Source organism: Saccostrea echinata, unplaced genomic scaffold, assembly GCF_033153115.1.
Source record: "Saccostrea echinata isolate AGI-Se365-2 ecotype Australia unplaced genomic scaffold, CSIRO_AGI_Sech_v1 ptg000028l, whole genome shotgun sequence".
Classification (NCBI taxonomy): domain Eukaryota; kingdom Metazoa; phylum Mollusca; class Bivalvia; order Ostreida; family Ostreidae; genus Saccostrea; species Saccostrea echinata.
This window is the reverse complement of record NW_026889777.1, coordinates 15,894,578-15,912,500: the sequence shown is the minus strand read 5'-3', so window position 1 is coordinate 15,912,500 and position 17,923 is coordinate 15,894,578. Positions and strand designations below refer to the sequence as shown.

General features: G+C 33.7%; 2 protein-coding genes across 2 annotated transcripts in view; one reads left to right on the top strand and one right to left on the bottom strand.

Moving 5' to 3' along the window:
- Positions 1–2,744, top strand: part of LOC133194182 (serine/threonine-protein kinase 16-like) — a 9,754-nt gene extending 7,010 nt beyond the window's left edge. Inside the window, exons 4-7 of the mRNA XM_061330186.1 lie at positions 643–763; positions 1,144–1,239; positions 1,456–1,580; positions 2,296–2,744. Of these exons, the coding sequence (XP_061186170.1) occupies positions 643–763; positions 1,144–1,239; positions 1,456–1,580; positions 2,296–2,422 (469 nt within the window). The 3' untranslated portion in view covers positions 2,423–2,744. The remainder of the gene's footprint in view (positions 1–642; positions 764–1,143; positions 1,240–1,455; positions 1,581–2,295) is intronic.
- A 3,059-nt stretch (positions 2,745–5,803) lies between these two features.
- LOC133193568 (uncharacterized) lies at positions 5,804–17,420 on the bottom strand. Its single transcript, XM_061329529.1, has 10 exons — positions 17,412–17,420; positions 15,434–15,670; positions 15,002–15,052; positions 14,557–14,859; positions 13,538–13,681; positions 13,255–13,419; positions 11,920–12,332; positions 10,677–10,847; positions 6,324–6,534; positions 5,804–6,127 (listed from the first exon to the last, which is right to left on the bottom strand). The coding sequence occupies exons 1-10, from the start codon at positions 17,418–17,420 to the stop codon at positions 6,017–6,019; spliced, it is 1,815 nt and encodes a 604-aa protein (XP_061185513.1). The 3' UTR covers positions 5,804–6,016.
- Positions 17,421–17,923: the final 503 nt, after the last annotated feature.

The window sequence follows — 17,923 nt, the reverse complement described above, 5'->3', positions numbered from 1 at the left end:
GAATTATGTGTTTTAATTATAATATACTTTAAAAGTCTCTTCAAAATTAAAAGGCATTATTCCCTTTAGTGTGTAACCATTGACAAATATAATACATGTACAGTAAAAGACGCTTATAATGAAGTGCCACCTGGGATGGATGATTTGCTTTGTGATAAACGTAATTTGTTATATCCGTTAAGTTTACAGTATATTTTAAAGTCATGGGGATGAAAATCACTTCGCTGAAAGCATCAATTTATTATAAGTGTGTTTGCTTTAAGTGTGTTTTATTTATTCATTTTCAATTTAGATATAAGGTATATGTTGATTTGTATGGGTCAAGTACAAACTTGTACGATGCTCTCCTGTCTCAGTTCTTTGTTTATTTAGCAGATTAATGTCTGATTATAATGATTAAGATTATTTTTTCATTGAATTTTGAGTAATCTGCAATCTCAACCCCATTTCTTTTGCTTACAGTTCTTTGTTGAGAATTCTTCTTCTTTTGTTTTCATAACATTTCAATTTACAATGTGATTCAACATTTTAGCAAATGCTACGACGCTAGGGAAATTGAGATAGCATGATAAATTACAATGTAAATACACCTGCTATTCTTCATATTGATATTCATATAATTTGAAATTCTACTTCTTATAGAGACATAAAACCAGCTAATGTGATGATGGCTGATGATGGTTCTCCCATTTTAATGGACCTGGGTTCTGCAGATTTAGCCAGAGTGGATGTTTCTTCTGCCAAAATTTCCAGACAATTACAGGTGCATATTTCCTATATTTTGCAGTGATCTTGAATTTTAAATTTTAGCAGGCAGAGTTTATGAGTGGTGATTTTATGCCCCCCTTCCAACTTACATACAAACCTCCCATTAATCTGCATGTAAAGACTAGAATCATTATTATTTTATAATCCCCTGTTGCTAAATCCCCAACCACACTGAGCTTGCAATCAACTTACAACCTGACTGCAAAAAAAAAAAAGGAATTGCAAAAATCGGGGTTTTTTTAATATTAGTATTCATATTATTTTATATCACATAAAACAAATTGTAGAGGAAATTTTTCACCAATTATAATTTAAGTGTGTGAAGTGCACATGCTTTAATAATGATACCAGATAAATAATCGTGTTCTGTTCTAGGATGAGGCAGCAGAACGGTGTTCCATGTTTTATCGAGCTCCAGAACTCTTCAATGTTGAAACAGGATCCACCGTTGACGAACGGACAGACATCTGGGTAAGATCAGAAATCACCATTGAACAAGTCTATTAGTGTTACAAATAGAAGTATTTGTAAATTAAAATCAGATGTATAGTAACTGTTATATATCAAAGCTTTTTTTTCTCTACAATGCAGTACTGTAATCTATTTTCTTAGGCTCAGTGAAAAAGAAAGTAGGAAACATTAGTATTCCTTGAGATTTATTATAATTATCTGTGCTATGTTTTTCAGTCTTTGGGCTGTTTGCTATATGCATTGGCATTCCTAGAATCCCCGTTTGATAAAATATATGCCCAGGGTGGCAGTATAGCTCTCGCAACACAGAGTGAAAACATTAAATTTCCCGAGAATTCAGGGTAAGTCTTAATAAAACAGATTCAACAATTTATAGAAAAATACATACGAATTGTGTAATATGTTGATGGTGTGACTGTTGGGAGTGAGCACAGTTGTGTATTTATTACTGAATCCCATACTGAAACTCTTAGTATACACTTTTAACTTAGATCTGTCTCTTTGAACCACATGAAATATGTAGATATAAGGTTAAAGGTTGGACAACACACAGTCTTAGACTGTATTGAAAAATCATATGTTAGTTGCATTTCCATAATGGAGTGTAAAAGTGCAAAATTTAACAAAAAGGGTTCAATCTACTGACTTTCAGCAATTTCCATTTTCTTTTTTATTTGTAAACTTTTGTTTGGTTATTGTGAGAATGTAGTTTGGGCAGGGGTATGCAATTTATGGGGGAATGTGGGAACCAAAGTTACTGCAGAAAAAAATTCAACTGCATCAAAACAGTTCAAATTTTCTCTGCACCCAGACATTGACAAAAGAACTTGTAGTTTGAGGGCTCTCTGCGTTCACTCACTGCTCTTGCTTTTAACAGTGCAAAACAGATTTAAAATCTATCAAAAGTTGATATTGTCTTTAATCTTTTTTAATTTAAGCATCATTTCTATGTTTTTTAAAACAAAGTATGCATTTTTGTACAAGTTCTTAGTTAGCATTTACTTAATGCATCTGATATTATGATTGTGAATTTATTGTTATCATTTTTATTTCCAGATATACCAGTGCAATACATGAATTAATTGTTAGACTAATGAAAGTGAATGTAGCAGAGAGACCTTTTATTGACAATGTGATAGAAATAGTGGAAGCTAACTACAGAAAATTCCAAAACCAAGTCTGACCAATGAGAACACATAAAAAATATTGCCAAATCAGATCCAACCAATCAGAAAAGGCCATGTATGCAGACATTTAAAATAAAGAGACTTTGCTTTGTTGGGGAAAATGTAGAGTAACTTGCTTTTGCACAGTCCCATATACTTGCAATTCTGTATGTCATGTGAGAATAAGAATGGTTGTAGAATGACAATATGCTTGAGGATTGTCAGATGTCTACTTTATAACTTGTAATTGACTAATGAATTCAATTTGATGTTTTCAGATAATACTTTAGTATTGTGAATGGTTGCAGTTGTTTTCAAATTTCACTTCACAGCTAGTTTTTAATACAACCAAATACAGATGTACTGGTACTTTAAACAGTTACGATGAAGGTTGTTTTCATTCAGTATAAACTAGCTAAGAAGAAACATTCCAAAAATGATCACAGTAAGCTCTTATATTCTCTTTTTGAAAGGAAGTTTATTGTGCATATCATTTGTATAAAAATCTAGTGTACTGCTTTTCAGATATTTTCATAGGAGTTATAAGAATATTCAGAATAAATTCACCATACATACATACCATTCACACATGTAAGTGTACAGCAAAACTCACTTATAAAGAACTCTCTTATAAGGAAATCTCAGTTATTATGGAAACTTTTATGAATCGCTGAGAAGACTTTTCACTATGTTCCATATACGGATAAAATGAATTTCTGTTACATACTGTAGATTCCTAAATATATACGTGAGGAATTAATAATTGTGTAATTATGCGAGAAGAACCACTCGCAAAATAAAATTACTCGCTTTAATTTTTATGGTGCTGAAATCCCTGTAAAAACTCTTGATCAAGTGTCCACTCGCGAATTATACTTCTCGCGATTCGATGTCCAAGGGCCATTTCACAATATTAAGTACTCGGGTTAAATAAGGTAGAATCAAACTTTGAGGTCCCAGTGACTTCTTTATAACTGAGTTTTACTGTACTTCATTTATCTAGTTGTTGTGCACACTAAGATAAGTGTATTTATTAGGGCCTCGCTCTGCAGGCACCCTATAGTGATCAGTCTGTCCATCCATCCTTCCATCAGTCTGTCCATCAGAGATCTCTTATCTGGAGCATATCTTCTCTCTCCTTGGCCCAATCTGGCTCATACTTCACCCTCAGAGTGCCTTTGGGTAAAGGGTGTGCAGTGACCTTGAACCATGTTTCTAAGCCTAAGGTTAAGGTCATAGCAGAATTATATGAAAAATCCTTGTCCGGAGCATATCTTCTCTCCCCTTGGTCCAATGTGGCTCATACTTCACTCACAGAGTGCCACTGGTCAGTGGATGTGCAGTGACCTTGAACGAAGTTTCTTGGTCAAGGGTCAAGGTCAAAAATAGCCTCTCTGTTTAAAATCTTTGTTTGGTGCATTATTTCTCTCCCTTAAGTCCAGTCAGCCTCAAACTTTACCAATTGACTTGGGTACGGAACATTTCTGATTTTCCTTCCATATTTTGATAGAGGATATGCAACAATTTTCATAGAGGATATGCAACATTCATGATTTTTGTGCCATTTTTTTTGATAGAGAGTATGGAGCACTAGTGATTTTCGTGCCATTTTTTTTATAACAAGGATGACATAGAAGCCCTTTAGATTCAAACAACACACCTTTAATAGTACACAAATGTTCCTCTTCAAAATAAACCCTTTTCAGCTACCTTACATTTTCATGTTCGTTCCTGAAAGCAGGGCCCTTTGAGATGGCCACCATCTCAATGATATCTAGTCTCCACTGTTATTTAGGTTGTGGAACAATTAGCATTTCTTACACAGCAGAGCATCACAAAGTGGTCACTTTGCCCTATCCTTCCTATACTGCTTCATGGCCAATTTTATGACAATTCTAATACTCAGACAGCAACTTATGTTTGTGATCCAATGAGTAATTTTCAAAACTATTCTTTCTGCAAAATGCACTCATATGAACAAGACTTTGGTGTAGGTTTTGACCACTTTCATGCCATATTATATGTTAAAAATTTTAAGTACATAAACTTTCAGAGCAATATAGACACGTGTCAAATATTGAGTTACATTTTATTGCATGTGCTTTATCCCCTCCAATTTTAAAAATGAAAAGAAATTTAAATATGTTGACATGGAATTACTGGACACCTTGTGAATTTAACTTTGTCCTGTTGAAAAGTCCCCTAAAAACTTTATGAACTTTCTATATTTATTTAAATGACATCCAGTGAAGGACTAGTATGCTTTAGCCTAGGGTGTTGCTGTGTAGGATTATAATGATTTTAAAGTACATGTACATGAAAAAAAGTTGTCTGCACATAATTATAATGGTATTATATTTTTATTGTACTGTCATCATATTTGTATACTTACAAGACATTTTATTTAAGTTAACATTTACTTTGAACATTTTTAAGTACATCATGAACTGTGACAAAATATCCGTTCTTAATGTACAGACACTAAAAATTCTGGCAAATTTTGTTTCTTCTTTTTATTGATATACGTGTAATGATGTGCATTTATTTTCTGTATTAAGAGATGATTGTGAATTGACACAAAATTGACAAAATTGTAGAAAGAGCTGTTCAGTATTATAGCATATTGCAGAATGTGTCCTAAAATTCTGGAAAAAAGTATCATGAAGGTTCTTTAATGTAGTTCAAGCTTTATTAACATACAACAGGCTTTTATTCATTTTTAACCTTGACTAATCTTGCATGTGTCCCCTCAACTTAGGTCACTTTAAAACCCTGATTCATATCCATGCTGCATAAAGTCTGTGTTTTTCATTGTCAATCAAGAAATTGTACATGCACATGACATTTTGTATATTGGTGATTATGATTTATGTGATCATGAAATAATAAATGTATATTCATGAAGATTTTGTACTGAAAAAGTTTTAACTATTTAAGAATTGTAATTATCAGTTTTAATTGTGGTTCTGAAGTTTTTAATGTAGACAGATTGTTATTTATCATAGCCTACCCCCCCCCCCCTCCCTTTCCCCCCTTTTTTTCTTCTACAATGGCTGGCATGAAGGTTTAGATTCCTTTCTGAAAGTATTCATAAAGTTTCAACCTGTTATATCATTACGTTTTTTTGGTGAAGGGAAACAAAATTAAGATTTAGTGGTTCCCCTCCCCTAAGTTCTGGAACCTGGCAGATGGCACCAAAACTATTAACAGTCAAGCACTTTTCAAAGACCTGGACATTTATAACATTCAACATCCTTTCAAAATTTTCTTTCAGTATGTCTGTACATTAAACAATAAATAGATTGCATGATTATACTGAGCATTCTGCCCTCTACTTAAAATTACTAAATTATGTAATAATGTTCAAAAATAAGAAATTTTATTTGACAGTAAATTAATGTACAACTATGTAGATATAAATGCTAAATCCCAGCCATTAAATACAAGATGATGGAAATAACAAGAAACACTGTTTAAAAGACCCGTTACCCTTTAAATGAAGTACATAAAGCATGCTATTATTATTCTTTTTGTAATTTTTTCAAGACTTTAATTTGTTGCATAATGTTAATCAGGCATTGTCACACATTAAGTAATTGTCTTTTAAGGAACTACAATATACCCAGAAGCATTTTAAAATTTTCATTTAGAAACATGCCATCTGGATCCGCCCCTGATTTCTTTAATTGCGTCTTGAAGGATGTGATAGGCCCACTCATTTTCTACAACAAAGACAAATGATGAAATGAAAAACATCCCATGATTTTCGTCATTAATGCCTAATCTATTTTTAAATTGTGCAAGGATTCAACAAAATAATTACCTGATTATTAGTTAGTGTATCCTACAAACAAAAACTAGTATGCAGTGGGGAAATTTTCAATGCCTCAACGATTTACTTGTTTTGCTATTTTATACCTCTTGGATGTGTTCATAAATCCCGGGTAAATGATTCCATTGTTTGGCCAGGTGAGGCACCCCTCCAAGATCCATCCACTCCTTGCCAACCTCAGTACTGAATGTATCCCAGCCCCTACATCCGGGACAGCCTAAGATCTCTATACACATCACATGACCAGACCCACCAGTAGCAGGATTGGCAAGCACTCCTGATCCCAAATAGGCATCACTGAAACATTTAAAATCGCAAAAATTCTACTATTGCTATTATAATGAATTACATGACTTGATTTTGGAACGACTTTCTTTCTTATAGATTGCATTGCTCAAGCTCAGATTCACAAACAGAACTCTGATGTTTATATAAAAAAATACTGTGAAATCACTATTTTTCATGGGGGATTGCTTTTCGTTTTCGAGGTGTGGTAAGACCCACGAATTCCTATCCTCCTCGAAATGTAAAATTCCATATGCGTAAGTACTCAACACTTCTACTGCAACGAAATCAAATCCCCACGAACCATTTTTTTTCCTATAACCACGGTAATCTGACCCCACGAATATATGTGATTTTACAGTAGCAACATATCATCAAAAATTGCTTTGAAAATGTAACGTTAGAGTCAAGACGAATCCTGTATGAACTCCATCTACCATCTTTGATTCTTAATTCAAATCGCAAGGAACAAAGTTTCGTATATATACACGGTGTTCAAGGAAATAAAAATAATTGTACATACAAGGTACATTATATTTTGTTTAGCTAAAACGATTTACATTACATTCCTAATGCTAACAGTTTCTACTCTTATCTACGTTGCGTGGTTAGGAATGATTTTCCTCGATCTGCAAACGGAAATGCAAGTGTATCAGGATAGGAAGCATTTCAAGACTAAATAAAACTCACATTGAATCTTTTTAAAAAGAAAATAAACTGTAGGTTATCAGTTTCCCTTGAATTTCAAGCATTGGGATATATTTAATTTTGATCATGTGGTTTTATGATGAGACATTAGATAAATATAGGATCTCCCATGATTTGTAGTTGGATGTGATTTTTATCCAACGAGTTGTGTGTATTTTATCCCCGAGCCTTGGCGAGGGGATAAAAAACACACAACGAGTTGGATAAAAGTCATATCCAACTACAAATCATGGGAGATTCTTTATATCCCATGTTCAATACTTCACAACCAATGTTTTACACTGTTTTATATAGGACTCCACTTTGTTTTACTTCATCACGCTAACGCTAAAACCATTGTGACGTCACAACTGCACTTAACTGTGGGTTATGAAAAAATATCCAATGAGTCATATCCACGGGATAAAGGGGTAAACATGGGATAAATGTATATTTTAAATCTGATTTAATATCCATGGTTTACGTTAAGTTGTCCGGAAGACACAAAGTCTTTAAGAACAATGTAACTGGAGGGTAAGAAGTTAGAAGACAGCAGTTTCAAAGAAATTAAGGAACCAAAGAGGAAGTAAGAGGGAGTCAGGAATGGAAACATTTTGTCTTCCTTATCAATAGACGAAAGAAAGAATGGTCATTCTCGTATATCCCTTATTAGATTGGACCGCTTATTTATATTCTGTTTATGGAAGGTTGTTTTAGTTGTATGTTGAGGAGACATCCCCTATTCTTGACGTCTAGGGAAAGTGGCTGGAATTTTTTCCTCCTAAACAATTTTCATTAATGATAGTCCTTGACCAGAAGATGCAGAGTAACCTTGGACGACATCTAGTTAAGTATTCTGATTTTAGTATTTTTCTACTCCCATGATTCTGCATGATATAAAAAGGCTCTAACCTATTATTATTTTCAGATGTTTCTAAATGACTAAATGGCTTTTGAAATGCGGGCAAAAATCTTCTCAGAACTTTGCTGGTGAAAGAAAACTAAATTCAGTTGTTTCAGTTGTAGTCATTTAAATCTCCCTTCTAAATGACTAAATGGTTTTGAAATGCAGGCAAAATCTTCTCAGAACTTTGCTGGTGAAAGAAAACTAAATTCAGTTGTTTCAGTTGTAGTCAATTAAATCCCCCTTCTTTGGCAGCTTTATGATGGAGCAACTCTTCCACTTGATGGCAATTCTTCTGTAGTCCAGATCCTTGAGAGTATCTTTTTGAGTAACCCAGTACAGTTTTAGGTGTTCCTTTGCCGTCAGTAACTACATTAATCTGATCCACTTCAGACTCCAGGTGCTGTTAGTGATTGCTTTTTTAACTTCTTTCAGTGTTGGTGGTTCCCAGTTGATTGGTAAGATGTGTTATGTTTGCCCCAGATATGGATTATCTATGTTGAGAAGTGAGGACTCTTTCAAAGTGTTTCTTCCAACATTTTGAAATGTCCACATCTTGAGACGGTTGATTTCTTCGATGGGAAGATAATTTTCCTGCCAGTGTTCTTGATAATTGGGTCAAGGTCTTCATTTCTTGTGTCTTGCAGTCGTTCGTTTTGTTTCTTCTGTTACATGATTATCGATATAATCTCTTTTTTTAATCGTGCACATTTCTTGACTCATGTTCGTCTAATTGTGTGTACTCTTCCTTTATTTTCTCGAAGTTTTTTCAGATTTTGTTAATAATCAAGATTGTCCCTTTCTTTTACCTTCATTTAATTATCTTCCTCCATGTTTTATCCAGAACTTTTTCAATGTGTTGGAAGATAATTTTCCTGCCAGTATCATTGAAAGTTGGGTCAAGGTAATAATTTCTGTCTTGTAGTCGCTCTTTCTTCTCCTGCTGCTGCTAGTTTTCTGTATTTCTCCTTGTCTGATCGTGTCTAATTGAGTTTGTACTCTACCTTTAGTTCTCTTAAAAAATCTAAGATTTTCTTTTTCCTTTGCCTTCATGTAATGATTTTCCTACATATTTTTTCTGAAATCCAGTTATCCCTTTTCCTTTTCTTCTGCGCAAGTAATTTAGTTGTCAGTCTGTCTCCAGGAGAAGCTTATTTAAGAGCGTTGTATGTATCTCTTCGTCATTTTCCATATTAGAAGCAAAACTTCCTTGTCTCTAATTGGAATGCTTTTTTGATTTAACATTCCTTTAATTTTTGAATATTTAGGGGCTGGTCGTTTGTTCTTTTTGTTTACCTTGCGAAGCTTGAGTTTCACTTTAGCAAGCACTAGTGAGTGGCTATCCATGTCTTGCAACTAGCTACACTCATTCGACTGCCTCTCCATCCCTTGTTAATAAATATTTGGTCGATCTGGTTTCTGATTTGACCATCTGAAGAATTCTATTAAGCTTTTTTTTTTGGCTAAACGTGCCAAGTCTTTCACCATTGTTGTTACCATAACCCTTGTTGACCAATTGTACCTTCTTTGTCTTCAAGGTTTATTCTTCTTTTAGCATTCAGATCTCCCATAATGAGTTTAACATCATGCCTTGGTGGTAAGTCAACAAACAGTCCTTCTCATAATCTTCAGCATCCTTTGTTGGAGCATCGCAAACGATGGTGGTAAGTTTGGCATATGCTGAGTTGTTTCTCGCCTTGATTAATTTCGTTGATAGGTTTCCTTTTCAGTAAACTGCTTTGAATCCTTCTTGATGCGTACTCCTCTATTACGCTGGTCATCTGATCTTCCTGGACAGAGAATGATAACTGCATAGTGCCACTGTCTGTCAATCTATTCTCACTAAGTCCAAAAAGCTCGATGTTAAATCGTTCTATTTTTCTTGCCACAAATGCCATTTTTCCAGTTTGGTAGAGTATCCGCATATTCTAACAGCCCACTCTTTGTGAATCCATCACTTTGTCAGTTTCCTGTTGGGTTTGGCTAACAACAGTCCTTCTTGCATGTATCCTCACTCCAGCAATTTGTTCTCTGGTTAAAGTTTCTGAACTGTAGCTTTTTACAATGGCAGGGGTGATGACTTTTTCCTGGACTCGAAGGACCAGTAGATTTTTGTTTTGGTTTTCTTTTGCTAGTCATCCCTCGAGATCTTCACCAGCATTTGACCCAATCTGTGTTCAGCACGAAGAACCAAATTTTGAAATAATTATAGCTCTCTAAAAACATGTTCTTTTCCCGTACAATTGAAGTCTGGCTTTTGATTTTGGACAGAAAATGACTATGAGAAAAATGTATCATTTTGGCATGTTCTTGCTTTGATTAAGTCATCATCCTTTTTATACAGTTTGAAATATTGATGTTTACTCAGGATCACAATTAAATTGTTAAACAAGATTGTTAAGAATAAATTGAATGGAACCAAGGCGATTTTTCCCTGCAAGGTCTGGTTTTTGAATTTTTCTACTCAAGTCAGGTTTTCATTCTAGTACATATAGAGACCATATTTAAACTATTATTGATTACTTGCTAAATCAGCGTCTTCACATTTTATTTTAATAATTACCTGTAAGATATAAAGCGGATCTCCAAGGCTGTAAGGGGATATTCCTCCTTTTCTTCATAATGGTCGACCCTCTTCACTACCACATGTATGATCTGTAACAGCTTCTCGTAGTCGTCATCATAGTCAAATATGAATTCCATATCGTATACAGGTGCCATGTCAATATGTTTCCTGATGAAAAATTAATAAACGTGTAAAAATAAATTTGGGATACCAAGTAGAACTCTTTACGCAGAGAAATAATAATACTTAAAACTTTAAGGTGAATAAGCACAATCTACACACTATGCACGGAGGAAAGAAGAAGCAATGCCATAATGACTCATTCGGAATTTAATTCAGCTACTTAACATGAGCCACATTTTATCCAGATCTGCATTAAATCTAGTCAAGAATCGTTTAATTCCACTCTTGTCCCAGTCCTTATTCATAGCACAGAAATCCCTCAACAAACTATGTTGTCTAGAGGTCAGACAGACGGACAACATTGCCTCCTTCAAACTTCCTTGATGTTATAGATATTTGTGTCCAGCTACTATTGTATTTCCACTTTAAACTATTTCTAAGACTCTTCCAGTAAAATTATTCAACAAAATACATCTTTGTCTCTAAGTTTTTTCTAGCATACTTTTATCCATTCTATGCAATTTTTTTTTCTCAAAAAAGTCTTTTCCCGAATGTATGAGTATGCTTTCATGAAATATGAATATAACGAACAGTATTAAATCTCGAAAGTCCAATAAAAAGATAAAATTTGGAGAAGAGCAAACATGGACCTCAAAATTTAGAGGTGGGATCAGATACCATGGAGGAGTGAGCATCCCCTGCCGACCGGTCACACCCGCCGTGTGCTCCTTTTCATGATAAAAAAAAAAAAAAAACAACAAAAAAAAACAACAAAAAATCCGTAGACAGTTCAGTGTATCAATAACAATTAGTATAAAACACGTCAGTCAGCATTTGACTCTATGATAGGTTGTATGTGCTGACAAGGTCATTGTATCGACCATAAAACTTGCCAAATGATGACTTCAAACTGTTGATATCATTGTTTCATCAACTTGTTAGTCAATAGCTTGCCTCGTTTAAGATATTGTTCATACGTAAAGCATGTTTTCTAGTAAAATATTTAAACAATTAATTATCTGAAAATGATGTTCTTGGTGTACTTGTAATTTTATTTTCCTTATTTGTACAGAATGAGGATTTTTTTGGTATACACTGTAGTTGTATTATTTCTTACCTGAAATGAACAGAATGAGGATGCTCTTGGTAAATTTCACCAGATGGGTACATCACGTACTTCAACAATTTAAAGCCAGTCCATGAAAAGTACGGCACAATACTGGGATCCTCCACTAATAGTGGCAGCATGGCCGCCAGTGACCCCTGTGTGACGTAATCCTTGGTGTCACGCCAAGTGTAATAGTCCCAGTCTTCTGTGTCCACGTCAGGTGGCGCTTTATTCGTCACGCGTACCCACAACTCATCGTTCTTAGGATTGTAGTCACCACAACTTAAGGAATTGTAGGGGAACCAAAGAATGTTAGTGGACCAATTGTTCTCGACTATTGACTGAAGACATCTGGCATAGCAGAAAACTTCTCCCAGGTTATAATATACGTTTTCTGTTTTTACCAGAAATTCTGGTTCCATCTCAAGAAAATAAATAAGTATATAAGTGCATTTTTAAATAAGATTTAGGTAATTGTTAGTGTTTTAAGAGAATATGTAAAATATTACTATTAGCGAATCAAGGATATGAAATACACCTGTAAATATCATCTAAGTGTGTTACAAGTAAATAGGTTCCCAACATGTGCAACAGAAAATCATGAATAAATCTAATGATGTGTTTTCCCCAAGACTCAACCATTTTTGAAATGTTGCTGTGTCAACACATTAGTTGAAGCTGAAGAATTGTTTCAAAGCGTGATTTTCTAAGGGAAGGGGGCTATCATCGATCAAAACTAATTTAAAGTTCAAGGTATGAAGTGTATATTTTTTAGATAAAAAAATATGATGCTACCATGATTGGACAGAATAGAATTATCTTCATAAAATTACCGCATAAAATCAAACTCATATCACTCACGGTCTTTCAAGATTTATTTTAAGGGGGGGGGGTTATCTGAAAAGACGTTGAAGTCATAAACGCTTAATTTCAGAGCGAGAACAGAATATTGCTCAATAGCTTTTTTTAAGCCATTTACTATTTATTCAAAAAAAAGATACATGTATACTGTATACAGGGTTATTTTCGCCCCCTGTTATTTTCACTCTTTCACACTTGCAAACAATATTACCTTGTTTTAAATTCGCCCAGTCAAAGTTTTGTGTAAGAAATTATACTGTGTTCTTTGAATTCGCCCCGTTTTAAATTCGCCCACCTGTGAGTAGGGCGATAGGGGCGAAAATAAAACGGGGTCGAAAATTTCCCTGTATACAGTATTTCTTTTTGTACATGATTCCTCTCTTTGATTAGAGATGTATATCTGTAGTTAAATACATGTATATGTATTTTTCATTTATAAAGATATCTGTTTAAATTATAGAGATACCACATGTTGTATTTTACCTTTAGCGTTATATCATACACCACACCAAAACATCCAAAACCCGCCATAACTGCTCTGAACATTGCCTGGTTTTCATTCGAATACGTCCTTAATTCGCCTTTAGAATCGAACACTCGCATCTTCACGACATAATCACTGATAGACTTTGAGTAACGTCCCACACCCTGTGAATATGAAATGCATTTCATTAAGGTCATGTACTAGTAATGAATGAAGAAAAAACATTGTTAAGAAAATTGTGCTAATAAATTGTTTACCCGAAAATGTGCAATGATTACTCACGTGACATCCAGCACTAACGATTCCTACCACAGTCACTGCGTCAATGATGACACTAGCAGGAAGGTGAAGCTTATTTTTCAGTTGAAAATCTTTCAACTCTCCAGTTGTGACGCCCGCCATTACATCAACTTCGTTGCGACTACGCTATGATAATGACAATTATAACAATGTATAAACAATTATAAAGAATTTTTTTTAAAAACTCATGGGTGATTAGGAATACAAAATTAATGTAAACGAGTCCCTGAAAATTGGAGGACCCAAAACCGTGTTGACTTAATAAGACATATATTTATATACAGAAATACATTTTCTTGTACATGTACTTGTACATATATTTTATTTTTGGGTAATTTTTCCATAATTAATATTAATATTGATCATCAACTGCTTTTTTTCGGGTCCTTTATTTTGAGATCCGATCTCGTTTATGCCAATGGAATATCTGAAACCCTATTATACTTCCAAACATGAATATTGAGTGAAAAATAGTGACGGAAGATCGTATTTTTTTCATAATCGATTATTGGAATAATCGGATGCACTATAATCGATTAATAATCGATTGATTTCAAGTATTAAATTTGTTCATTTTTGAATCAGTGAATAGTAAATTGGTGAAGAATTCTGGGGTGATATCTAAAATGCACTTTCAATGTATTTTGTGTCATTTGATTCATTTATTAGATTATTGCTTAAGATTTCGTAATATTCAAAGAAGAATGAATAAAAAATAATAGAAATAATTTACTTTTAACTAATATTAATCGATTATTTAAATTATCATTGATTATCTATAATCGGGGACCATTTCGATAAGATAATCGATTTAATCGATTAATCGGTCCATCAGTAGTGAAAAATGAACAAATGCGAAGCACTAGCAAGACATGGTTTGTATAACGCTTTCAGTAGGGACTGTGCGATATCAAACATTGAAGGTGGCCTTATAAAACGAGTACCTGTATGTATTTATCAATCAATAATTGAATTTTAAAAATATTCTAAAAAATAAGTACATTTGCTATTCTTATTTTGACACCATGTCCGTAGTCACTTCGCAGTTTTCCAAGGTTTAATAACATCTGTCGCTCATCACTAAAGACTGGTGCCCAGCTATGTCGAGAACCAGCACAACGTATCTTCAGTCCCTCCTCCTTTGATGCTGCTATGACAGTTTGTATTTCTTCCTTTGATGTCGGCCAACAGGAAATGACGTTGGAAATAATTGTTTCCGCCCAATTTTCAAATCTCTCTATTTCCAATTTTGGATTGTGTCCTATTTTGTCCTGCATGCTCTTTAATAATTCTTCCATTTCTTTCTTTATAACAGATGAAAAGTTCTTAATTCATGTATTCATTAAAATGTGCTTATATTACAAACTGATATTCAAAGATTTTAATATTTCATTGCAGAAACTGTTTGCAACTGTCAAATGTAAAATCAGTTTTAATATCATTTACCCTTTCCGAGTCTGATAAGTTCGCCTTTGGGGTCTCCCTTATTTTCTTTTTCTGCAAAGTGAAATAGATAATATCTATGAATGGTGGTTAAGTATATACAAGCTAAAAGTCACTGGAAAACGTAAAATGCTTGATTCGATAACTTAGGAGGGTGCATATATATAGGATATTTGGTAAAATTAACATTGAAAACTGTTTTACAAGTATAAGTATAATCAATCTGTTTTATTGATTTAAAAAAAACCCAAAGGCATTTCTTCCATTTTTTTGCAAGGAATCTGAAATGAGTAACTCAGGACTAGTTGTTTAGGTATAATGATATAGGTATACATATCTATAACAGCATCTTTTTTCTAACCGTAGTCATTGTTCTTCCTCTAACATCTCATTAAATCGAATTCATATTTATTAAATGCACGCTATTTTACCTACCATATCGTCGTTTAATATTCTGCAGTCCAACAGGAAGACGTCAAAATCCAGCAGCTCTTGGAAAGTCTGCCATGTTTGTTCTCTGTCGTCTGCTTGCACCACAGGCATTTTGTCATCCTTTATGCAGGCCTTAATGTTCTCCTTCAGATCCTTGGAGGTCTTAGGAACCTCTTTTTTCGACACTTTAACCTTTCGCTTATGAGACGCTAAATAAGCCTCTTTGCTTGATACAGAATACTGAAAAATCCGTCTTAAGAGTAAATTAAGAGGAGTCTACCTTGTATAAATAAGGAGAGGAATTATATTGTACGGCTCAATAAACTTTTTAAACTAAAATGCTTTTGTGAACTAATTAAATACACATTTTGAAAATAGATATATTGCCTCTAAACAAAGGTGCAAACAAAAGACATGATAAAGTTTGCAATTGTATTTAGTTTTGACAATTTCAATTGATGATTTACGTTGAAGTACTAAAATTGCTCATCTTTTGGGCAGAATAACAGCCTTTATTCATTTGTCATGTCAAGAACTATGTTTTCAAAGACTCTATTTTGCAATTGGGCAACGTTCTCATTAGAGTGTCTTCCACATTTTCTTTTTAGAAACAAAACTTTTAGAAAATTTGAAATCCCAAAATTCTATCAAAATCAATAACGTCAAAACGTACGAGTTTTCAACACTTTACACAACAATTCCCAGTAAATGAAATTCCATGCTTTTTGACATCGTAGACAGCTGCTTTTTCAATGAAAATGGAACTCGTAAATTTACTTACCTTGTCATTGGTCACTTACAAAATTATTTTTTAAAAATATTCCGATTTTACACAGTCACAAGTACTCTGACGTAAATATTAAAAAGATGTTGAGATTCTGATTGGCAATATCTATGTTTCTTTTGGAGATCGGATTTTCCAACAATCTGTCGGAATTCCCATGGGTAACAATTGCGTCCCGTTATTAAATGACCTATTTTTATATTCATATGAAGCAAAATTTATCAGTGAATTAGAAAGACACCTCCTGAGGCCTTTAACTTGACATTTAAATATATCGACGACCGATTTACAATAGTTACTTCCATTCATATATCGACTCGATATATCCCAGTGAACTTGATATAAAGATGCCACAGAGTCTGATACATATTTGAATATTTTACAAGAAAATACCTTAATGGTTGCCTAAAACAAAACTTTATGATAAACGTGATGACTTCAACATTGCCATCGTCAATTTCCCTTATTTAAGTAGCAATATATCCCTATCACCAGCATATGGGGTTTATATCTCCCACTTCATTCGATACGTAAGAGCATACTCTAAGTACGAACAATTTCTAAAACGAGGCAAGCTATTATCAAATAAGTTGATGAAACAATGATATGAACAGTCTCGTTTAAGGTCAAGATCTAGTAAAATGACTTTAGACTGTCTTTTTGGTGTTAGATCCATTATGACGTCATAATTGATTTAAGCTTAATTTTTCCCGTACTTTACGGCTGTAAAAGAATTATGTAGCAAATGAAGCATTTTCAATGTATTCAATTTGGAATTATGTCAAAACTAACCCCGATATCTATATTCAATTTAATATCATTTTGAAGTAGAGGTTAAGAAGAAATGAAAAACCGTTTTCTGAGAGACTGTAGGCAATATTGATACATTTCTTTTATCTGAGATGGAAAAAAACTCCTAAATTTGTACCCGACTTTCTTGTTTTTTATTAAAAATTACAGTTTACAATATGTTTTTTCGTCTAGTTTATAAAAAAAATTATGTCCCGAAACACCCTATTTTTGCAAGCCATATTTGTAAAGGATCATTAAAAGAACTCGTTTCTCAAATTTGAAAAAACTGTAGGTATCTTTCATTTACTAGATTTTGACCTTAAAGTCATCATTTCTCAATTCTATAGTCGATACGATTACGTTGTTAGCAAATCCAATCTATTATTATGTCGAATGCTGACTGACCTTTCTCATACTAATTGTTTGATCATTATTTCAACACTAAATTCTCTACGGATTTTTTCCGTTGGCCCGATTATGACAATGCATGAGCACACCGCAGGCATGACCGATCGAAAGGGGATGCTTACTCCTCATTGGCACCTGATGCCACCCCTGTTTGTTTAGAGGCCCGTTCTTGCTCTGCTCCAAATTTGTATTGTTTCAGATTGATTACTGTTCGTTATTTTCATATTTCATTTATAAATTTTGGCATGTTGTCAGTAAGATCAATTAAGTCTCTTTTCTCTGACCTAAAAGATTTTTTTTTTGTTTGTATCTAGACTCTTCCAAAAATGGAAGTGCAAGAAATGCACTTCATCTTAGATACTCGCTTGTACTTTTGAGTTATGACATGCTACTAAAAAATTTATATAAATCGGTTTCTTGGAAATACTTATCAAGTCTACAAGGTACTCACATCTTTTAGTATCTCATGAGGAGCACAAAAGAGCTGCAAATGCAGTACAAAATCTACA